Source organism: Macrotis lagotis, chromosome 1 (assembly GCF_037893015.1).
Source record: "Macrotis lagotis isolate mMagLag1 chromosome 1, bilby.v1.9.chrom.fasta, whole genome shotgun sequence".
Taxonomy (NCBI): domain Eukaryota; kingdom Metazoa; phylum Chordata; class Mammalia; order Peramelemorphia; family Peramelidae; genus Macrotis; species Macrotis lagotis.
The window spans coordinates 50,294,188-50,310,702 of NC_133658.1; the positions used below are offsets into that span (position 1 = coordinate 50,294,188).

The window sequence follows — 16,515 nt, forward strand, 5'->3', positions numbered from 1 at the left end:
CTTACCCTCAAATAGAGGATTAAAAAATGGATCAGCTGCAGAAGATTGTTCTCTTGTTCCTGTTGTAGATAATGAGCATCCATGTATGAGAACATGAGTGAAAGTGTGTGAAGCATGCATGCAAGTATCTCCTTTTTCTCTCTTTCTCTCTCTTACACACACACACACACACACACACACACACACACACACAAACACTCTTCTCTCTCTCCATCTCAGCACATTCTTCGCAAAAGGGCAATTCAGATGTTGCTCAGGTTGACTAATGATACATATCCCTTGTCACCATGAGAGAGACCAGGTTCTGCCCCACTACTAAACAGAACATCTGACCCCCTTTGCAGATGATAAGCTGTTCTCCTTGATGACATCTCCTGGATGGGTTTATACATGCCGGCATGAATGGACAATGGTAATGCTTCCCACTGCCCCCTTACCAGGAACATAGAATCACCTCCTTGAGGGTCTTGCAGAGTTCTTGGCTGCGGAAGGCATAGATGAGAGGATCAATGACCGAGTTGCAGAGGATGAGGATGAGAAAGAGGTTGAAGTTCTGGAAGTAGCAGGTGCATGTGGGATGCTTGGGACAGAGGACAATTAGTGTGAGATGCAGGAAAAAGGGGGCCCAACAGAGGAAGAAGATGCCCAACAGAATTGTGAGGGTGACAGCCCCCTTGAGGGTTGACAGCTGGTGAATGGTGTATCTCTTGTGTAGCCGAGCAATCCTCCTGGCATGCTGGCATGCCTGGATGAACATGTGAATGTAGAGGACCACCATGAGCCCCAACATGGACAAGAAGAAGCCAATGAGACAGAGTAGGACTGCAACATGGTTGTAGTAGGAGATGAAGAGGGTACCCAAGAGAGCACTGGACACCCAGATGCCAGCAAGGACTCCCTGAGCACGGCAAGGAGTGACTATGCTGTGGTAGCGAAGGGCATAGAAGATACTAATGTAGCGGTCAACAGCAATGGCTCCTAGGAAGGAAATTGAAGACATCATGGACCCACAGATCAACACATCAATGACATTGTCAAGCTGTTGTACCGTTGATGCCTGGATCACCAGAACCCCTTTCTCCAGCAGTAGCATCACCAAGGTCTCCAGTAGGTTGCTGACACTCACCAGAAGGTCTGATAGAGCCAGGCAGCAGACAAAATAATACATGGGTGAATGCAGGTTGCGGTTCTTGATGATGGCCACCATCACCATGACATTCTCCACCAGGCTTAGAAGCCCCAGGGTCAAGAACAACTCATCTGGAATGAAGAGCCCCTGGCATGGAATATCTGTCTGGTTGGTGGGGACAACTTGATGGAGGGTATCTGGGGGAGTGGCATTCAGAGAGTTAAATAATCTCTTCTGTTGACCTGGCATCGGCATGGTTCTGGGTTAAGGGCAAGGCTGTGAAACTAGCAACACAGATGAATTGGAATTTCCAAATTCCTACCCTGGGGGGCTTTGTCAAAGTCCAACAGCTGCCTGTTGCTATTTCAGTTTATTGTTCTCACCCCCGAATTTCTTTCCTTTCCCTCTCCACCCCCACCCTTTGGACTCAGACAAGAATCACAGCCAACACATCTCCCGCATACCCATTATTTCTCTAACCTGTCAAAGGATAGCCTACTGATTCCATTAGCACAATAGAGACTTGGATAGCCTATGTCACGTCCAATGTTGCCTAGTCATCCTTTCTCTACTTCTCGACTCTACTATCCAGAGAGTCTCAAAGTTCTTGACTGCACAAACCCCAATTTTCAATCTATGCACTTCTCTCTTCTGTCTGCTCTCACAGGTTGTTTTGTTCCACAGGAATGGAAGTTTTTTCCTTTCTTTCTTTTTTCCTCTTGGTTTTCTCATCTCTTTTCCTTAGCTGGGTGAAGTGAGAGAGCTGGTCGGACACGAGGTTCACATCTCCACCGTTTCTGCATTCCCTACAAACTCCAGCCACAGCGCTCAGTCTTGGTCCAAAGGAATGGATGGGAGGCGATGTTCCTGTGAAGAATGAAACTTCTCTAGCCCTTCCTTTAAAGTCAGTCTGTGGAGCTCCTCCTTCAAAGGAGGCTGATTGACCACATGATAGCAGCTCATGCAGAGCAGAAGGATTCGTTATGAAACTCGGTGGAGCTGAGGAAGCTGGAGACCTTAAGGAAACGTCCTATAGTTTCTGCCTGCTAGATTCAAGTAGCTTCCAGTGAACCTAAGGATACACTTTTTTAAATTGTCTTTTGAATTTTACAATTTTTTCCCCCAATCTCGCTTCCCTGCTCCTACCCCCAACAGAAGGCAGTCTGATAGTCTTTATATTGTTTCCATGCTATACACTGATCAAAATTGAATGTGTTGGGAGAGAAATCATATCCTTAAGGGAAAAAATAAAATATAAGAGATAGCAAAATGACATAAGATAACTTTGTTAAATTAAAAGTAATCATCTTTGGTCTTTGTTCAAACTCCACAATCCTTTCTTTGGATATAGATGGTATTCTCCATCGTAGATACCCTAAAATTGTCCCTGATTGTTGCACTGATGAAATGAACAAATTAAGGATACTCTTAATTGGCATTGGAACCCAAAGAAGAGTTTGAGAGGGCTACACTAAGAAAACTCGATTTTGACAGGAAGAAGGGTGTCAATTCAAAATTAGGAAAATCTTTCCAACAGTGAGAACTGCCTATAAGTTAAATTGGGCTACCTTGTTTAAAATAAGTTCCCCAACACTTAGCAGAAGCTAGGTCACTAGTCGATAGAGTGCAGTACCTGAAATCAGGAGAATCTGAGATCAAATTTGAGCTCAGATACTTCCTAGCTGTGTGACCTTGGACAAGTCACAACCATTATTGCTTCACATCCAAGTCCAGTTTTCCTGGTCCATATCTGGCCACTGGACACAGATGACTCTGGAGAAGAAAGTGAGACTGGCGACTTAACAGTTCTCCCTCACTTAAATCCTATTCATATGCATGTCATGGCATCACCTCCCTGATGTCATGGTCTCTTCGAAAATGAAGGACAGGGGCAGCTAGGTGGCACAGTAGATAAAGCACCGGCCTTGGAGTCAGGAGTATCTGGGTTCAAATACGGTCTCAGACACTTAATAATTACCTAGCTGTGTGGCCTTGGGCAAGCCACTTAACCCCATTGCCTTGCAAAAACCCTAAAAAAAAAAAAAAGAAAATGAAGGACAAACATTATTATATTGTAGAGGGTATTCTTGCTTTGAGATTCTAGTTTGGAACAAATAACTTCCAAAGACCCTTCCAATGTTAAGGTTCTGTGAACCCTAAAGGCTAAATTTGTATGGAGCTTTTTGGTTCATTCTCTTTGTTGCCAGGAGGAAAGGAGGTTCTATCATTACCTTTAATGAGGCAGGGGTGGTACAGAGGTTAGAAAGACTTGTAGAATTCCAGTTCATTATTCAAATAATTGGTTTGACTCTCTTTCCCAACCAGTAAAACACTATTCCTTTATTTAAGATCTCTGGCCCAAGATCTTAGACACACTCTACACTGAACGTCCAATACTAGGTCAAAATAAAAAGGAAGTAGCCATCTTCCAGAGTTCTTCAGAGAGACCTTGACAGTATCTTTGTATCGCTTCTTCTGACCCCCATGTGAGCATATGGTGTGAGTTTTCTATAAAATAATCTTTTAGCAAGTGTAAGTTTGGTACTCAAACAGTGTGACCAGCCCGTCTTAGTTGTGCTCTCTGTAGTAACATTTGAATGCTTGGCAGTTTAGCTGGAGAAGGCAGCTCAGTATCTGGATCTGCTCCTGCCAGTTGCTCTTCAGAATCTTCCAAAGACAATTCAAATGGCAGTGATTCAATTTCCTGGTATGGTGCTGGTAGACTGTTCTAGCTTTCCAGACATCCAACAAATGAGGTCAGCACAAGAGTTCTGTAGACCTTCAATCTAATACCTCTTCTCTCCCACATTTTCCTTTGGAACCTCCCAAACACTGAGCTAACTCTGGCAATGTATGTGTCAACCTCATTAGGAATGAGGAAAATATACTGCTAAGGAAAATGAACTTCTCTATTTGTGGTAACTAACGGTTCCACATATGGATGGTAAGGTGTTAGTTGGTGGAGCACCTGTGTTTTTTTTCTTTTTTTTTAAATTTTATTTATTTAAGGCAGTGGGGTTGTGATTTGCCCAATGTCACACAGGCAATTATTAAGTGTTTGAGGTCAGATTTGAACTCAGGGTTTCCTGACTTTGGGGTCAGTGCTCTATCCACTGTACCTCCTAGCTGCCCCTACACCTGAGGTTTTTTTTCTGGTTTTTTTTTTTTTTTTTTTTTTGGTGCTGTTAGGCCAAAAGTGGCCCAAGCAGCAGAGAATTGGTCCATACTTTGTTGTATCTCAGCTTCAGAGGTTGGATTGAGTGTAGAATCAGTGAAACAGAATATCACGTACCAATTCTTCCTCCACTGACTAGAAGTCCAAGACTGCTCCTTATCTAAGGAATGTTTGTGGATAAGAACAAGAGGTCCTGACTTGGTGTGCTTGAGAAATTATAGTATTCATGGTGGTGGTGATGGGATGGTGACTAGCATTTTTTTCTTATGTTTTTATTAGTGATCTTTTAATTTATTATATCACTGTCACTTCCCAGTGATTCCACCCTATCCTTGCTCCTCTCAACAATAGGACCCTTTTTTTAAATAACAAATGGGGCAGCTAGGTGGCAGTGGATAGAGCACTCAGGAGTACTTGAGTTCAAATCTGGCCTCAGACACTTAATAATTACCTAGCTGTGTGGCCTTGGGCAAGCCACTTAACCCTGTTTGCCTTGCAAAAACCTAAAAATAAATAACAAATAGTCTATCAAAACAAATTAATGCTCTGGAGAGGTCTAAAAAGCAATCTCCTTTATTGTCTCCAAGACAGGAGTCACCTTACTCTGAAGACACAATGGGACATGGTATTATTCATTGATTAAGCCTTTTCAGTATTGTTCTCCTTTGTATTGTTATGATCACATGTAAACTGTCCTGACTTGCTTACTTCACTCTGCATCAGTTCATTTGAATCTTCCCAGGAGTCTTTGAAATTCTTTCCCTTTGCCATTTTTTATAATCCAATTATATTACATTTCATTCATATGCAACTGCTTGTTCAGTCAGACTTTGACATCTACATTCCTTCCAGATCTTTTATATTTTATACATGGGACCCTCTTGGGGGAATATTCCTAATAGTTTTATTGCTGGGTCAAAGATTATCAATGGTTTAGCTATCTTTTTATTAGAATTCCAATTCTAGGATTCATCTAGAAGAGTTGGACCAACGACATATTACTATATCTGTCTTCCTCTAGTCTTACCAAGACTATGTGTTTTGTCATTTTTGCCATTGTGTAGGATGAAAGGTAAGACCTGAGTTGTTTTAATTTATATTTCTATTATCATCATCCATAATTTGCAGCATCCTCTCTATGCCTTTTTGACTACGCTCTTCAACCCAAAGCAAGGGTTTGTTTGGGATGAGGCCCAGTTCTATTTTCCCTCTATTCTTTCATTTTCACTGGCCAGCAAGACCACATTGGCCCTAGGAAAAGAGTCACATCAAACCTAGACTTCTCGGCTCCAGTACTGGTTAGCCAGAAGCTGAGCACGTTACACTGAAAATCATTCATGGCAGACCAGACAGTGCCCACAGGGAGGGTGGTGTGATGACAGAGAATTCACCCCTACCACAATGTCGTTGGCTACAAATAGCATGGATTTGGATACTGTCTTTCTTCCAAAGCGCTCAAAGCATTTTCACATCGATAATTCCATTTCTCACAGGGAATGGGGTTATTAGCCTCATTTTGCAGCTAGGGAAACTGAGACAAGGATAAACCTTCAAGTCAGAGGTGCAGATGGAACTGGAACTCAATTGCTGATGTCCCATTCAATATCTGGGGTCACGTTTCACATCAATGGCTCTCCGTCTTTTCCAGACTATGATACATCTAGGGAAAGCATCCAATCAAACTGTGGAGATGTGACCCTTCTACTTAGCTGTGTTAGCCAGTCCAGCCGGCCATCCCGGTTAATTTTTGCCTGACTCCTCAATGGCAAAATGGCAGTCATAACAGAATCCAGCTCTCAGAATTGTTTGGAGGAGCAAATGAAATATCTGTAAAAGGCTTTGAATGATGTCTGCTTCATAGTGGGGGCTATAGAAAGGCTTATTTCCTTGCAAAATGAGAAGTCTGAGCTAGTTGATCTTTCAACTCTAAAGTCTAGCTTCCACTGCTTAATCCTCTTCCTGGTTTAAAAAACATTGTTGGGGGCAGCTAGGTGGTGCAGTGGATAGAGCACCAGCCCTGGAGTCAGGAGGACCTGAGTTCAAATGCGACCTCAGACACTTAATAATGACATATCTGTGTGGCCTTGGGCAAGCCACTTAACCCCATTGCCTTGCAAAATCTAAAAAAAAAAAAAAATTGTCATAGTAGAGTGAAAGAACTCAGGGCATCATGACCCACTAATATTATCTTCCTAATACCCCAAGACCGCAGGTGCTCTAGTTGGATAAAAGAGGTCCTCACCATGCCCTGGCACTTGAGAGTTTATGAAATACCATATTAGTTTTTATTTTGGATAAATGACCTATGGGTCTGTGTCTCCACATCTGAAAACTAAGGGTGGGAGAAGGGGGAAAGGTGTAGAGGAAAATTGTGAGATCTCTCGGATCTTATCGGGACCATTGAAAGCCAAGCCTCCTCAGTTAGACAATCCCTCCTTGGGTTTGTCACTTTTTCCTTGGCAGTAGGGAGTCAAGAGTCTCCTCTGCCAATTTACCTCTAGAGGTCTAATCAGCCCAGGAATAACTCCAGCTCCTGTCTTTGGGGAATGGTACAGAATCAGGACCAAGGGACTCTGCTCTCTTTCAGTTTTACTGTCTCTGACCACTGCAGAAAGGAGATGTCTGGATTTCAGTGATATTTTCAGTGTATAAATGGGGCCTTTGATGTAGATGATCCCCACCCACCAAGATACACAAGACTTCAAAGAGCGTGAGAATGGGACAACCTTTGGCAGAGAGCTGACCGCAGCTTCTTCCTGGCGAGACCCTGGTCAGTGGGCAACTGAGATGGGGTGATCTTCCCTCAGGGCACCCACATTACATAAATTCTCATTAGATAAATATGGTCACTTGGTTAGGCCTATGAAGGCCATGGTCACAGTGTTAATTCCATAGTCCTTAGGACAAATCTAAACTGCAACTCACAGATAAATGCAATCCAATACTTCAATTGCCTTTTCCCCCAAATTTTTCACCAGAGGAACTGACAGATATGAGTTTTCTCTCCTTTTGCTCTGGCTCCCCACAATGGCAATGCACTCCCTGAGTAGAATTCTGAGTAGTGATATAACCAGAAAAGGAACTTGTATAATCTACTCAATAGGTCAGCTCCAAAACTCCAACAGATGGAGATGTGGGTATTCCTTTCCACAAAGCAGATGGTAACCTAACCATGCTTGGTTAGCCTCTAAGACTCTCAACCAGGTTCTCCCATAAATTCCCCAGAGGGAAAATTCACCACTCAACCTGCTGAGACTCTTCTTCAGGTTCCCCTGAAGTCCAGGGATACCACCAGAATACATTGGTAGTCCTTTGGGTGTCTCTCATTCTTGTTTATTTATTCTCCCCCCTGCATAAATTTTATTTATTGGATTTGTGCAAGGCAACAGGGCTAAGTGATTTGCTCAATGTCACACGGCTAATTACGTATTAAATGTCTGAGTCAGGATTTGAACTCAGATCCTCCTAACCCCAGGGCCGGTGCTCTGTCCATTGTACCACACTAGCTGCCCCATGATGTTCATTTGTTACATGTTGTCCACCATGAACAAATGAAGGCAAAAATACTTTTTTATAAGCACTGAAAATAGATATACCAAAAAAAAAAAAAAATGGGGACAGCTCTTGCCTTGAAGGAATTTAGATTCTAAAAGGGAAAGACATGTTTAGGGGAGTGGTGGCCAAAGAACAGTTTGGTTTGGAGAGTCACAGAACTGGTCAGTTGATTCACAGGACAGCCAGTCACTACATCCTTTTGATAAACAAAGGGGGTATTGATGTGGTTCTTGTGCCCTGAGCAAGGCATGAAAGGGGCGGGAAGGAGATATTACATATATAGGGCCTCTGAAGATGGTAAGATGGCCCCAGCTGGACGGGACTGAATCATGGTCTCATCTGCAGCCAGTCAGAGATGGTGGACTTGGTAAGCTTTGGTTCAGAGGCAGGGAGTTCCAGAGCTTAAGTGGATTAACTTCTTCTGGGACCTGGATTCTGGAAGCCCACTTCAGAGAGTGCTGATTAAGATGGGGAGAAGCTTGGCAGTGGTGACAGGGTAAATGATTCTCCATGTCTCTTCTGAGACAGTAGTATTCCCTTTAACTGGCAGCATCATATTCCCAGGTTGACCAGGGAATAGTCTAAACAAGAGCCTGGAAAGGTTTTAATCATGATCTTAATGAAAAGGTTCCAAATCACACTAAGTCTTATTGTTCCTATGACAAGAGGACCTCTGACCTATGACCCTCCGATGAATTAAATTCATTCCTTGCTTCTTTGGCTCCTGGAGTAGTGTAAAGATTAATTAACCTGGAAATTAGGAGACCATGAGTCAAGCCAGTAATTGTGTGACCTTGAGTGAATCCCCCTTTTTCATGGACTGCAATTTTATTATCTATCAAATGATATACTAAATGCCCTATGTTTTATAAGTTAAGAGTCTCTTCTATTAGCTCACGGGAGACATGGTGATGTTCTTAGTCAACCCAACAGTTTCAGATAAAGTAGCACTATTCAAAGCCCCAAAGACCTCAAGTAGGAGCACTTCTTTTTTTTCCCCTCATTTTATTGTTATGAATTTTACAGAAATCAACAAACATGAACATTTCCTTATACAAAGAGGAAGAGGAAAGGAATAAGCATTTGATATGATCTCATTTGATCCTCACAACAACCCTGTGAGGTAGGTAGTACTTTTATCCCCTTTTACAGATGAGGAAACTGAGGCAGTTAGCAATTATATGACTTGCCCAGAGTCACACAACTAGTAGTGCTTGAGGCTAGATTTGAACTCAGGTCTTCCTGACTCCAGGTCCAGTGTTCTATCCAATTTGCCACCTAGTCCCTAAGAAGGAAAAAAGAGCACTACATATCAAACCACGAATCGCCATCATATACAGTTTGGTTTTTAGAGCAATATGGGTTGATTTGAGATATTTGCAAAGTGCCTTGACAACCTTAAAATACTACAGAATTATTTTATCATTAATTTATTAGTTCCACACTGCCTTATCTTTCGTTCCTAATTAAGTGCCTTCTGTTCTCTTGTATTTTAAATTTCATCATCAAAGCAATTTTTTCTTTCTTTAGTATCAACCTGCCTGACTCTTCCCCTAAACACACACACACACACACATATACACACAAAGGCCCAAGGAGCGTATCTTGTGTCCAAAACCTCTTTGGAGAGGATTCAAGTATAAGAGCAAGATAGGTGGGAGGCAGATCTGTCCATCTACCTCCTCCAGGCATTGAGTCTAGAAATGATCAGGCAGCATCAGTCCTTCCCATTGTTAGGAATCGATGCAGTGGTTTCAGGTTTGGTCATAAAATCTCTCCAGGGTTCTGTTGGTAAAGTGAAGGCGCTGGACTAAGTGACTTATCAAGTCCTTTCAGAGGCTTAATTGAAAGTAGTAAAACAGAGGCGGCTAGGTGTTGCAGTGGATAAAGCACCTGCCGTGGAGTCAGGAGTCCCTGGGTTCAAATCCGGTCTCACACACTGCCTGTGGCCTCGGGCAAGCCACTTAACCCCATTTGCCTTGCAAAATCTAAAAAAAAAAAAAAAAAAAAAAAAGTAGGAAAACACACCCTTCTGGATCTCCCAGTATCCCTTTACACTAAACCCAAGACTTCTGAACAGAGGGTTTCCACAATCTTGGAAAAACTACTGATGCTCATTTGGGTCATATTTCCCATCTCATCCTGTCTTTTTCTCCCTTAAAAACAAAACTTTACTCAAATTAGTGCTGCTGTATTTATGTGAGCATGAGCTCTTTTCATTTTTAACCTCTCTGGAGGTCACGCCCAACTGTAGGATCCCTAGGTCAAAAGGAATGGGCAATTCATTCACTTCTCCATAATTTCATATTGTTTTCTATAGTGGCTGGATCCATCTCCAATTTAGCCAACAATGGTTTGGCAGACCTCATCAACCTCTACGCTTTCCATTATGGTGTCAACTTGGTCTGTTTGTTCAGCAGGTCTCATTTTTAGGTGAATATCCAGGTGCAGCAACTGGAAGTGAGTGTTTCTGTTCAATGACCCAGAAGGCCTTGCCGTGAGCCTCTAGAGTCTTGTATACAGGGATATCATCTCAGGATCATTCTTAAAGGCAGGTAAATAAGTCCCCTCACAGAGCAGGTTTAGAACTTGCATTCTGATTTTGGACTGGTTTAACCAGTTACAGCATTATTTTCCCTCCCAGCATTGTTGCATCTCTAGTTCTTCATTGACTCTGCCTCTTCAATGAATCAAAAGGTTACTGCAATTTTTTTAGTGCCCTGAGTCCACTACATTTCCCCTGATTTCCAATGAGAGTTTGGTATTCTACTACAAAAGCAAGAAAATTGATTAAAAAAATTATTGCCCAAGCTACATTCTTTAATGGGGCTAAATGTCACTAGCAGATTTCTCAGTGCCTCCCTATGTAAACCATCTTCTCTGCTCCTATTCATGGTATCGGTTTACAGATTGTATCTAAAAAGTCTCCAAAATTGAATTGCACCCTCAATCACCCTCAAGGACCAGGTTTATACATCAGTCATATGAAGCTAAAAATATCAGGAGTCTTTCTTCCCTTTTTGGCAACCTCCCTCCCAAAAGAAATTAAAAAAAAAAAACTTCGGGGGACTAAGTAGCAATGATTAATTACTAGAGCCCTTAGTCCTAAGAATCAACCAAAATAAATAATCATAACATTTCAGAACATTTGTTAGTGCTATCAATATAAATATCACCTCCACATATATTGCTTATTAGATGATCTTCATGAGCTGCTATGGCCAAGAAGACTTAATATTAACACTTAAGTCAATCTTTTGGCCTCTTAACTGTTATAGTCTTCCTCTGACAGGATAGATAATGCATCCCTGCGCCCACAGTTGAAGGCATTCTTTCTTGGTAAGATCTTGTAGACTTTGTGTTCCACTGGTATATCCTCCACGACTCTAGCCTAGCATCACCTCTAAGCCATGAAGAAGCATAGAAAGACTTTAGTGGAAGAATAATGCCAATACTTTAGAGTTTTCCACGGAGCTGATTTATGTGAGCATACTGTCCTACACAATTTCCCACATGGAAACTGGGTTACTGTCTTCCTCCTACTCAGTTCACTGCTGATCTGTGGTATCTTTTCAAGGTGGATCAGTCAGCTGGACAATAAGCATTTTTCATTCATTATTTTCCATTTTTATCCATATTTCCTACATGAATAGTTAGACCAAAGATTTAAGACATTTTGGATCTCATTTAGGAGGCTGTGCAGTTTTGGGGGTACTTGCAATAAGCCACTGGATGCGTCTGAAGATTTCTGTATCAACACAGAATCCCTTTCATTTTGCATCTGCCTTCTCAGGCACTGTCAGAACTGGTAGACATGATTCCTCATTGTCTGTGATCTTTGAAAGACTGTGGTGAATGAGAAAGGTACTTCAGAACTGAAGAAGGCCAAAAGTTTCAATTTTCAAAAAAAGAGAAGAGAATGGTATCTATGAATTCCATGTTAGCAAGTTCAAATGGAATTTCTAACCAAATTCTAGAATGTGTTATTATTGTTGTAGCTGTTAAAAGCCATGATTTATGAATACATACAAAGTCCTTACCGTTTACTAAGTACCAGATATTTTTCTAAACACAAAAGATAGTACCAGCTCTCCAGCAGCTTACATTCTAGGGGGAAAGACAAGATTATAGAGACTGGTAACCAGGCAATGGGTGCTATGATCTGGGAGAGTGACAAACTGTCAAGTGGAGCAATGGAGGAATTCATGAATACCTTCTTTCTGGAGGTAATAGGAAGGGCAATTTGATGAGACTTCCTATTTTACAGATTTCAATGATTTGATGGGATGATGAGAGAACTTTTAGAAATTTTATTCATCAAGAGCCATAATAGTTTCATCAAAGAATAGGTCCCACAGGTTATTAAAAACCATCAGATTAATGTTAGAAATATATTTTGCCTAGACTTAGCAAAGCATTCGACAGTGTCCTAGCTATTCTAGTGGAAAAGATGATAGATAATAATACTGTAATGTGTTTGGAACTGGTTAAAGAATTATCATTAATGGCTTTGCTACAACTTGGCCCTGTATAGTTTAGCATACTTATCAATAACTTAGAGGGAGGGAGGGCACACATCAAATTTGCAGATGATGCAAAGCTAGGATGGAGAATCAACAAAATGAAAAACAGGAGTTTTTGACAGATGAAAACATTAGGCTGGAATGAGTAAGATGAAATCTAATGAATGTCAAATCTTAGAACTGGTTTTAAAAATCAAGATACTAAAAGGGGCATGGTTAGACTCAAGTCCTTCTGAAAAAGATATGTGAGTTTGAGTGACCCTCAATTCAATGTCAGTGAACAGGGTTAGGGCAGTCAAGAAAATGAATACAATCTTAGGCAATAGTAAAAAAGGCCTAGAGTCCAGGGAGGAATGAGGAAGTGGTAGTGCTGCTGTATTTTAACCTGGTAAGACTGTATAGCTAGATTATTATGTTCAGTTTTATAGGTAACATGACCTTGGGTGAACCACTTAACCTCTGTCTGCTTCAGTTCCCAGTTTATAAACTGGGGATAGGAGCATCTACCTCACCTGGTGGTTTTGAGGTTCAAATGAGATTGTATATACATATGCAAACCATAAAGCACTATCTAAAAGCTAGTTATAACTCTTACCATCATTATCGTGGGCACCATAAATTAGGAAGGACATTGCTAGAGGCTGAAGGGTGTTCCAGGGAGGACATTCAAGGTGTAATGGGCTTTGAGTGGATGACATGAGACTAGCTAAACGAACTAGAAAAAGTTAAGACTTAAAGAGCTATCTTGAAGTGTCTGAGCTGTCACACTGAAGAGGGATTAGACTTATTCTACTTGGCCCCCAAGGAAAGAACTGGATCTAACAGGTGGAAAGATGCCAACAAGTGGAGCTGTCCACCAGCAGCAGCATGTGCTGCTTTAGAAGGGAGTAGGTTGGACCTCCCTGCAGGTCTTCATGCAAAGGGTGGCTGGGTGGCCACTTGTTATGAACACTAAAGAGGACATTTTTATTTAGCCACTGGTTGAACTAGCTGGCTACAGATGTCCCTTCCAACACTACAATTTTGTAATCTTAAATGTCCTGAAGAAAGGTATCTTGATGAAAGAGCCTTCAAAGATTGCATTCTGTTCTGCTAAATCAATTACTTTTTTTTATAGTCAACAAATACAGTAGAATCCTCTAGTCTCTGCATATTTTATTCCAATGAGCGACTGTATGGTATCATTTGGCAAAATCTACCTATTTTTATCAGGACGTGTAAATTAAGCTTGCAATTAGAGATGATTTGTAAAGATGAGAAGTTTATAATTACTGATAGCCTTTCAACTTTCCTTTTAGGGAATGATAATGTTCATGATTTCCTTTCACTTTTTCAATATGTCACATTTACAAATTTGTTTCCTAACACCTCTACCATGGGATTTTTAGTGCAAACATCAGTGGTCCTATTTTACAGATGAAAAGACTAAGACCAGAGAGGTTAGCTAAGTTACAGGGGAAGAAGAACCAGGTCTTATATCCTTCCCACTCCAGGTGCTCCTCCTCTAAAACAAGTGGCTTTACTTCATACCAACTGGGCACCGAAGATCTCTCAAGTGTTCCAAGGAGCAGCTGAAAAGGGGACAAAACCACTGTTTGGAAATGGTTAGGAATCCTCTTCCGCATAGCCCCAAAGAGGCCCCCCACTCTGGGACTGGGCAGACTGACAAGAAAGAGTGGTGCATGAGAGTACCCCCAAAGGCTGATGGGACTCCATTTATCCCTAGAGCTTCAGATTTATCTTAGGCACAGACTCCACAGTAACCCTGTATGAGCTATTATCCCAAATAGAAGCTTATGAAAGAAAGTGATGGCAGCAACAGATGACAAGTCCTCAGTCACTAGCAGTTACTGCTTGGTCTGCTTCTAAGCTTCACACTGAGCACACTTCAGAGAACTTTGATATCCTGCCCTGTTTAGGACAAAGCAACCATCCTAATGAGGAACTCTTCCAAATGTAGAAGAAAGAGGCAAATGACTTTATAAATTAAGCACTTACTTTTTTACTTTAGTGAACTATTAAATTTCAACCGAAAAAAATCATGAACATAATTATACAGCATATCACTGGAATTCTGGATGCTCTAGTCTTAGTCCCAGTCTTCATCCTCGTCTTCATCCTCATCTCCATTCCCATCAGGGTTATCTTCTGTTGGAGGGTCCTGGAACTGGATGTTGGCCAGTAGGTCTCGCATGGCTGCCATCAGCCTGTTCAAGCCCTGGTCAAGATCCTCTTCTGCGCCAACCGGGTCTATTTCATCTGGTGTGTCTTCTCCCTGAAAGAAAAAGCCATGAGGCTGAAGAGGAAACTACTGCATGAGAAGAGGCTCCTGGGTGTGCTTTGGTCCTATATGGGCATAAAGTTCTCATTTCTGCAGATGTTGACTATAAGAACATGCCACACATAAGCACCAAGACAGAAGAAGATTTTTACTGAAGAAAATGCCTCTCTCCACAGAGGACAGTTCATTTCTAACCTTTCAGGAAGGCTACAGGTGGAGGAAATCAAAAAAATCTTAATATATATAAACTTTAAAAAATTCTAAGAAGCCCTAGTCTGTTCCCCCCAGCTATTTGCAATAACTGATCACAATATTGGGTGAATTCAAAGCTTCAAAGATAACTTTCTCAGACACTTAATAATTACCTAGCTGTGTGGCCTTGGGCAAGCCACTTAACCCCATTGCCTTGAAAAAAAAAAAAAAAGAATGTGACAGAAATAACACTAGACTCACTGTTAACATACCTGAAAGGTAAAATTTGGCAACAATGATCGAAAGAAGAGAGATAATGTGCTTTCATTGGAATAACGGGTTGCCCTGAAAGAGAAAACCAGGAAACATCAGAAAGTTGCAATATTTTCTTCTTCTACTTGGCCCTGTGTGTACCATGTGGATTTCAGTCTGTGAGTATAGCCCTGAATATAATAACCTAATCCTACTTCCTTAGGCTGTTTATTTTTCTGCTCCTGACCCCAGAAGAGAAAAGAAAGACAAACAAGGAGTGGCATCAGTAGCAGTGAGACAGATAAGGAGGAGAAACAAAAGGAGCTCAATGAAAGTGGGAGTAAGAGAATAGACTTGGGGCCAAAGGATGTAGTTTTCTAAAACGAATGGGGTTGGGGGCACTCACGATTTGAGGAGGGAATATAAAGTACAAAGGTTCACATGACATAGACGATAAGAGTGAAAGTTTACATTCCAGAATATATTAGTTTTATTCTGATGGAGACTCATACATCATCCCAAAGGACAAAATAATTCTGAGAGTAGGTAGAAGCTAGGGTACACCAATGCTAAAGATGTTCCATTACTAAGTTTTCTTTTTTTGGGGTTTTTTTTTTTACAAGACAAATGGGGTTAAGTGGCTTGCCCAAGGCCACACAGCTAGGTAATTATTAAGTGTCTGAAGCCGGATTTGAACACAGGTAGGGGGCGGCTAGGTGGCGCAGTGGATAGAGCACCGGCCCTGGAGTCAGGAGGACTTGAGTTCAAATCTGGCCTCAAACACTTAATAATTACCTAGCTGTGTGGCCTTGGGCAAGCCACTTAACCCCATTTGCCTTGCAAAAAAAAAAAAAATTAAAATTGACAAAACAGGAAACAACTTTGTTTTTACCCAATCAGTAGATTATTCACTCTCCTAGCAAAACCTAGGATACTGGCTTAGAGTGATGGATCAGGGGACTAGATTAGTACTTATTAGATAGATACTACACACAACACAGTAGTAAATTATAAAAGTAATCTATTATTTGATAAACCCAAAGACTCCAACTTCTGGGAAAAGAACTCACTATCTGAAAAACTGCTGGGAAAACTGGAGAAAAGGATGGCAGTAACTAGGCAAAGACCAAAATATCATACAAAGATAAAGTTAAAATGGGTACAGGATTTAGACATAAAGGGTGATACCATATTAGGAGAACAAGGAATAGTTTACTTGCCAAATCTATGGAGAGAAGAAGTGTTTATGAACAAACAAAAGATAGGAAACATTATGAAATGCAAAACAGATAATTTTCATTAAAGTATTTTCACAAACAAAACCAATGCAAATTAGAAGAAAAGCAGAAAGATGGGAAACATTTTTTACATAAGTGTTTCTGATAAAGGTTTCACTTCTCAAATGTAG

General features: G+C 41.2%; 2 protein-coding genes across 3 annotated transcripts in view; both read right to left on the bottom strand.

Annotated features, from left to right (window-relative positions):
* Positions 1–433: 433 nt before the first annotated feature.
* Positions 434–1,384, bottom strand: MC1R (melanocortin 1 receptor). The gene has a single exon (XM_074223002.1). It carries the CDS (start codon positions 1,382–1,384, stop codon positions 434–436), a length of 951 nt encoding a protein of 316 aa, XP_074079103.1.
* Positions 1,385–14,368: 12,984 nt separating this feature from the next.
* TCF25 (TCF25 ribosome quality control complex subunit) overlaps positions 14,369–16,515 on the bottom strand; it is a 45,450-nt gene continuing 43,303 nt past the window's right edge. The window contains exons 17-18 of one of the 2 annotated variants that reach the window (XM_074200736.1): positions 15,128–15,200; positions 14,369–14,657 (exon numbers count right to left, since the gene is read on the bottom strand). In XM_074200736.1, the coding sequence (XP_074056837.1) occupies positions 14,472–14,657; positions 15,128–15,200 (259 nt within the window). In that variant the 3' untranslated portion in view covers positions 14,369–14,471. The remainder of the gene's footprint in view (positions 14,658–15,127; positions 15,201–16,515) is intronic. The other variant, XM_074200745.1, reaches the window with a different exon arrangement.

Bases quoted from the DNA above. Each gene is read 5' to 3' on its own strand.
- MC1R (XM_074223002.1), bottom strand. From the start codon at position 1,384: ATGCCGATGCCAGGTCAACAGAAGAGATTATTTAACTCTCTGAATGCC.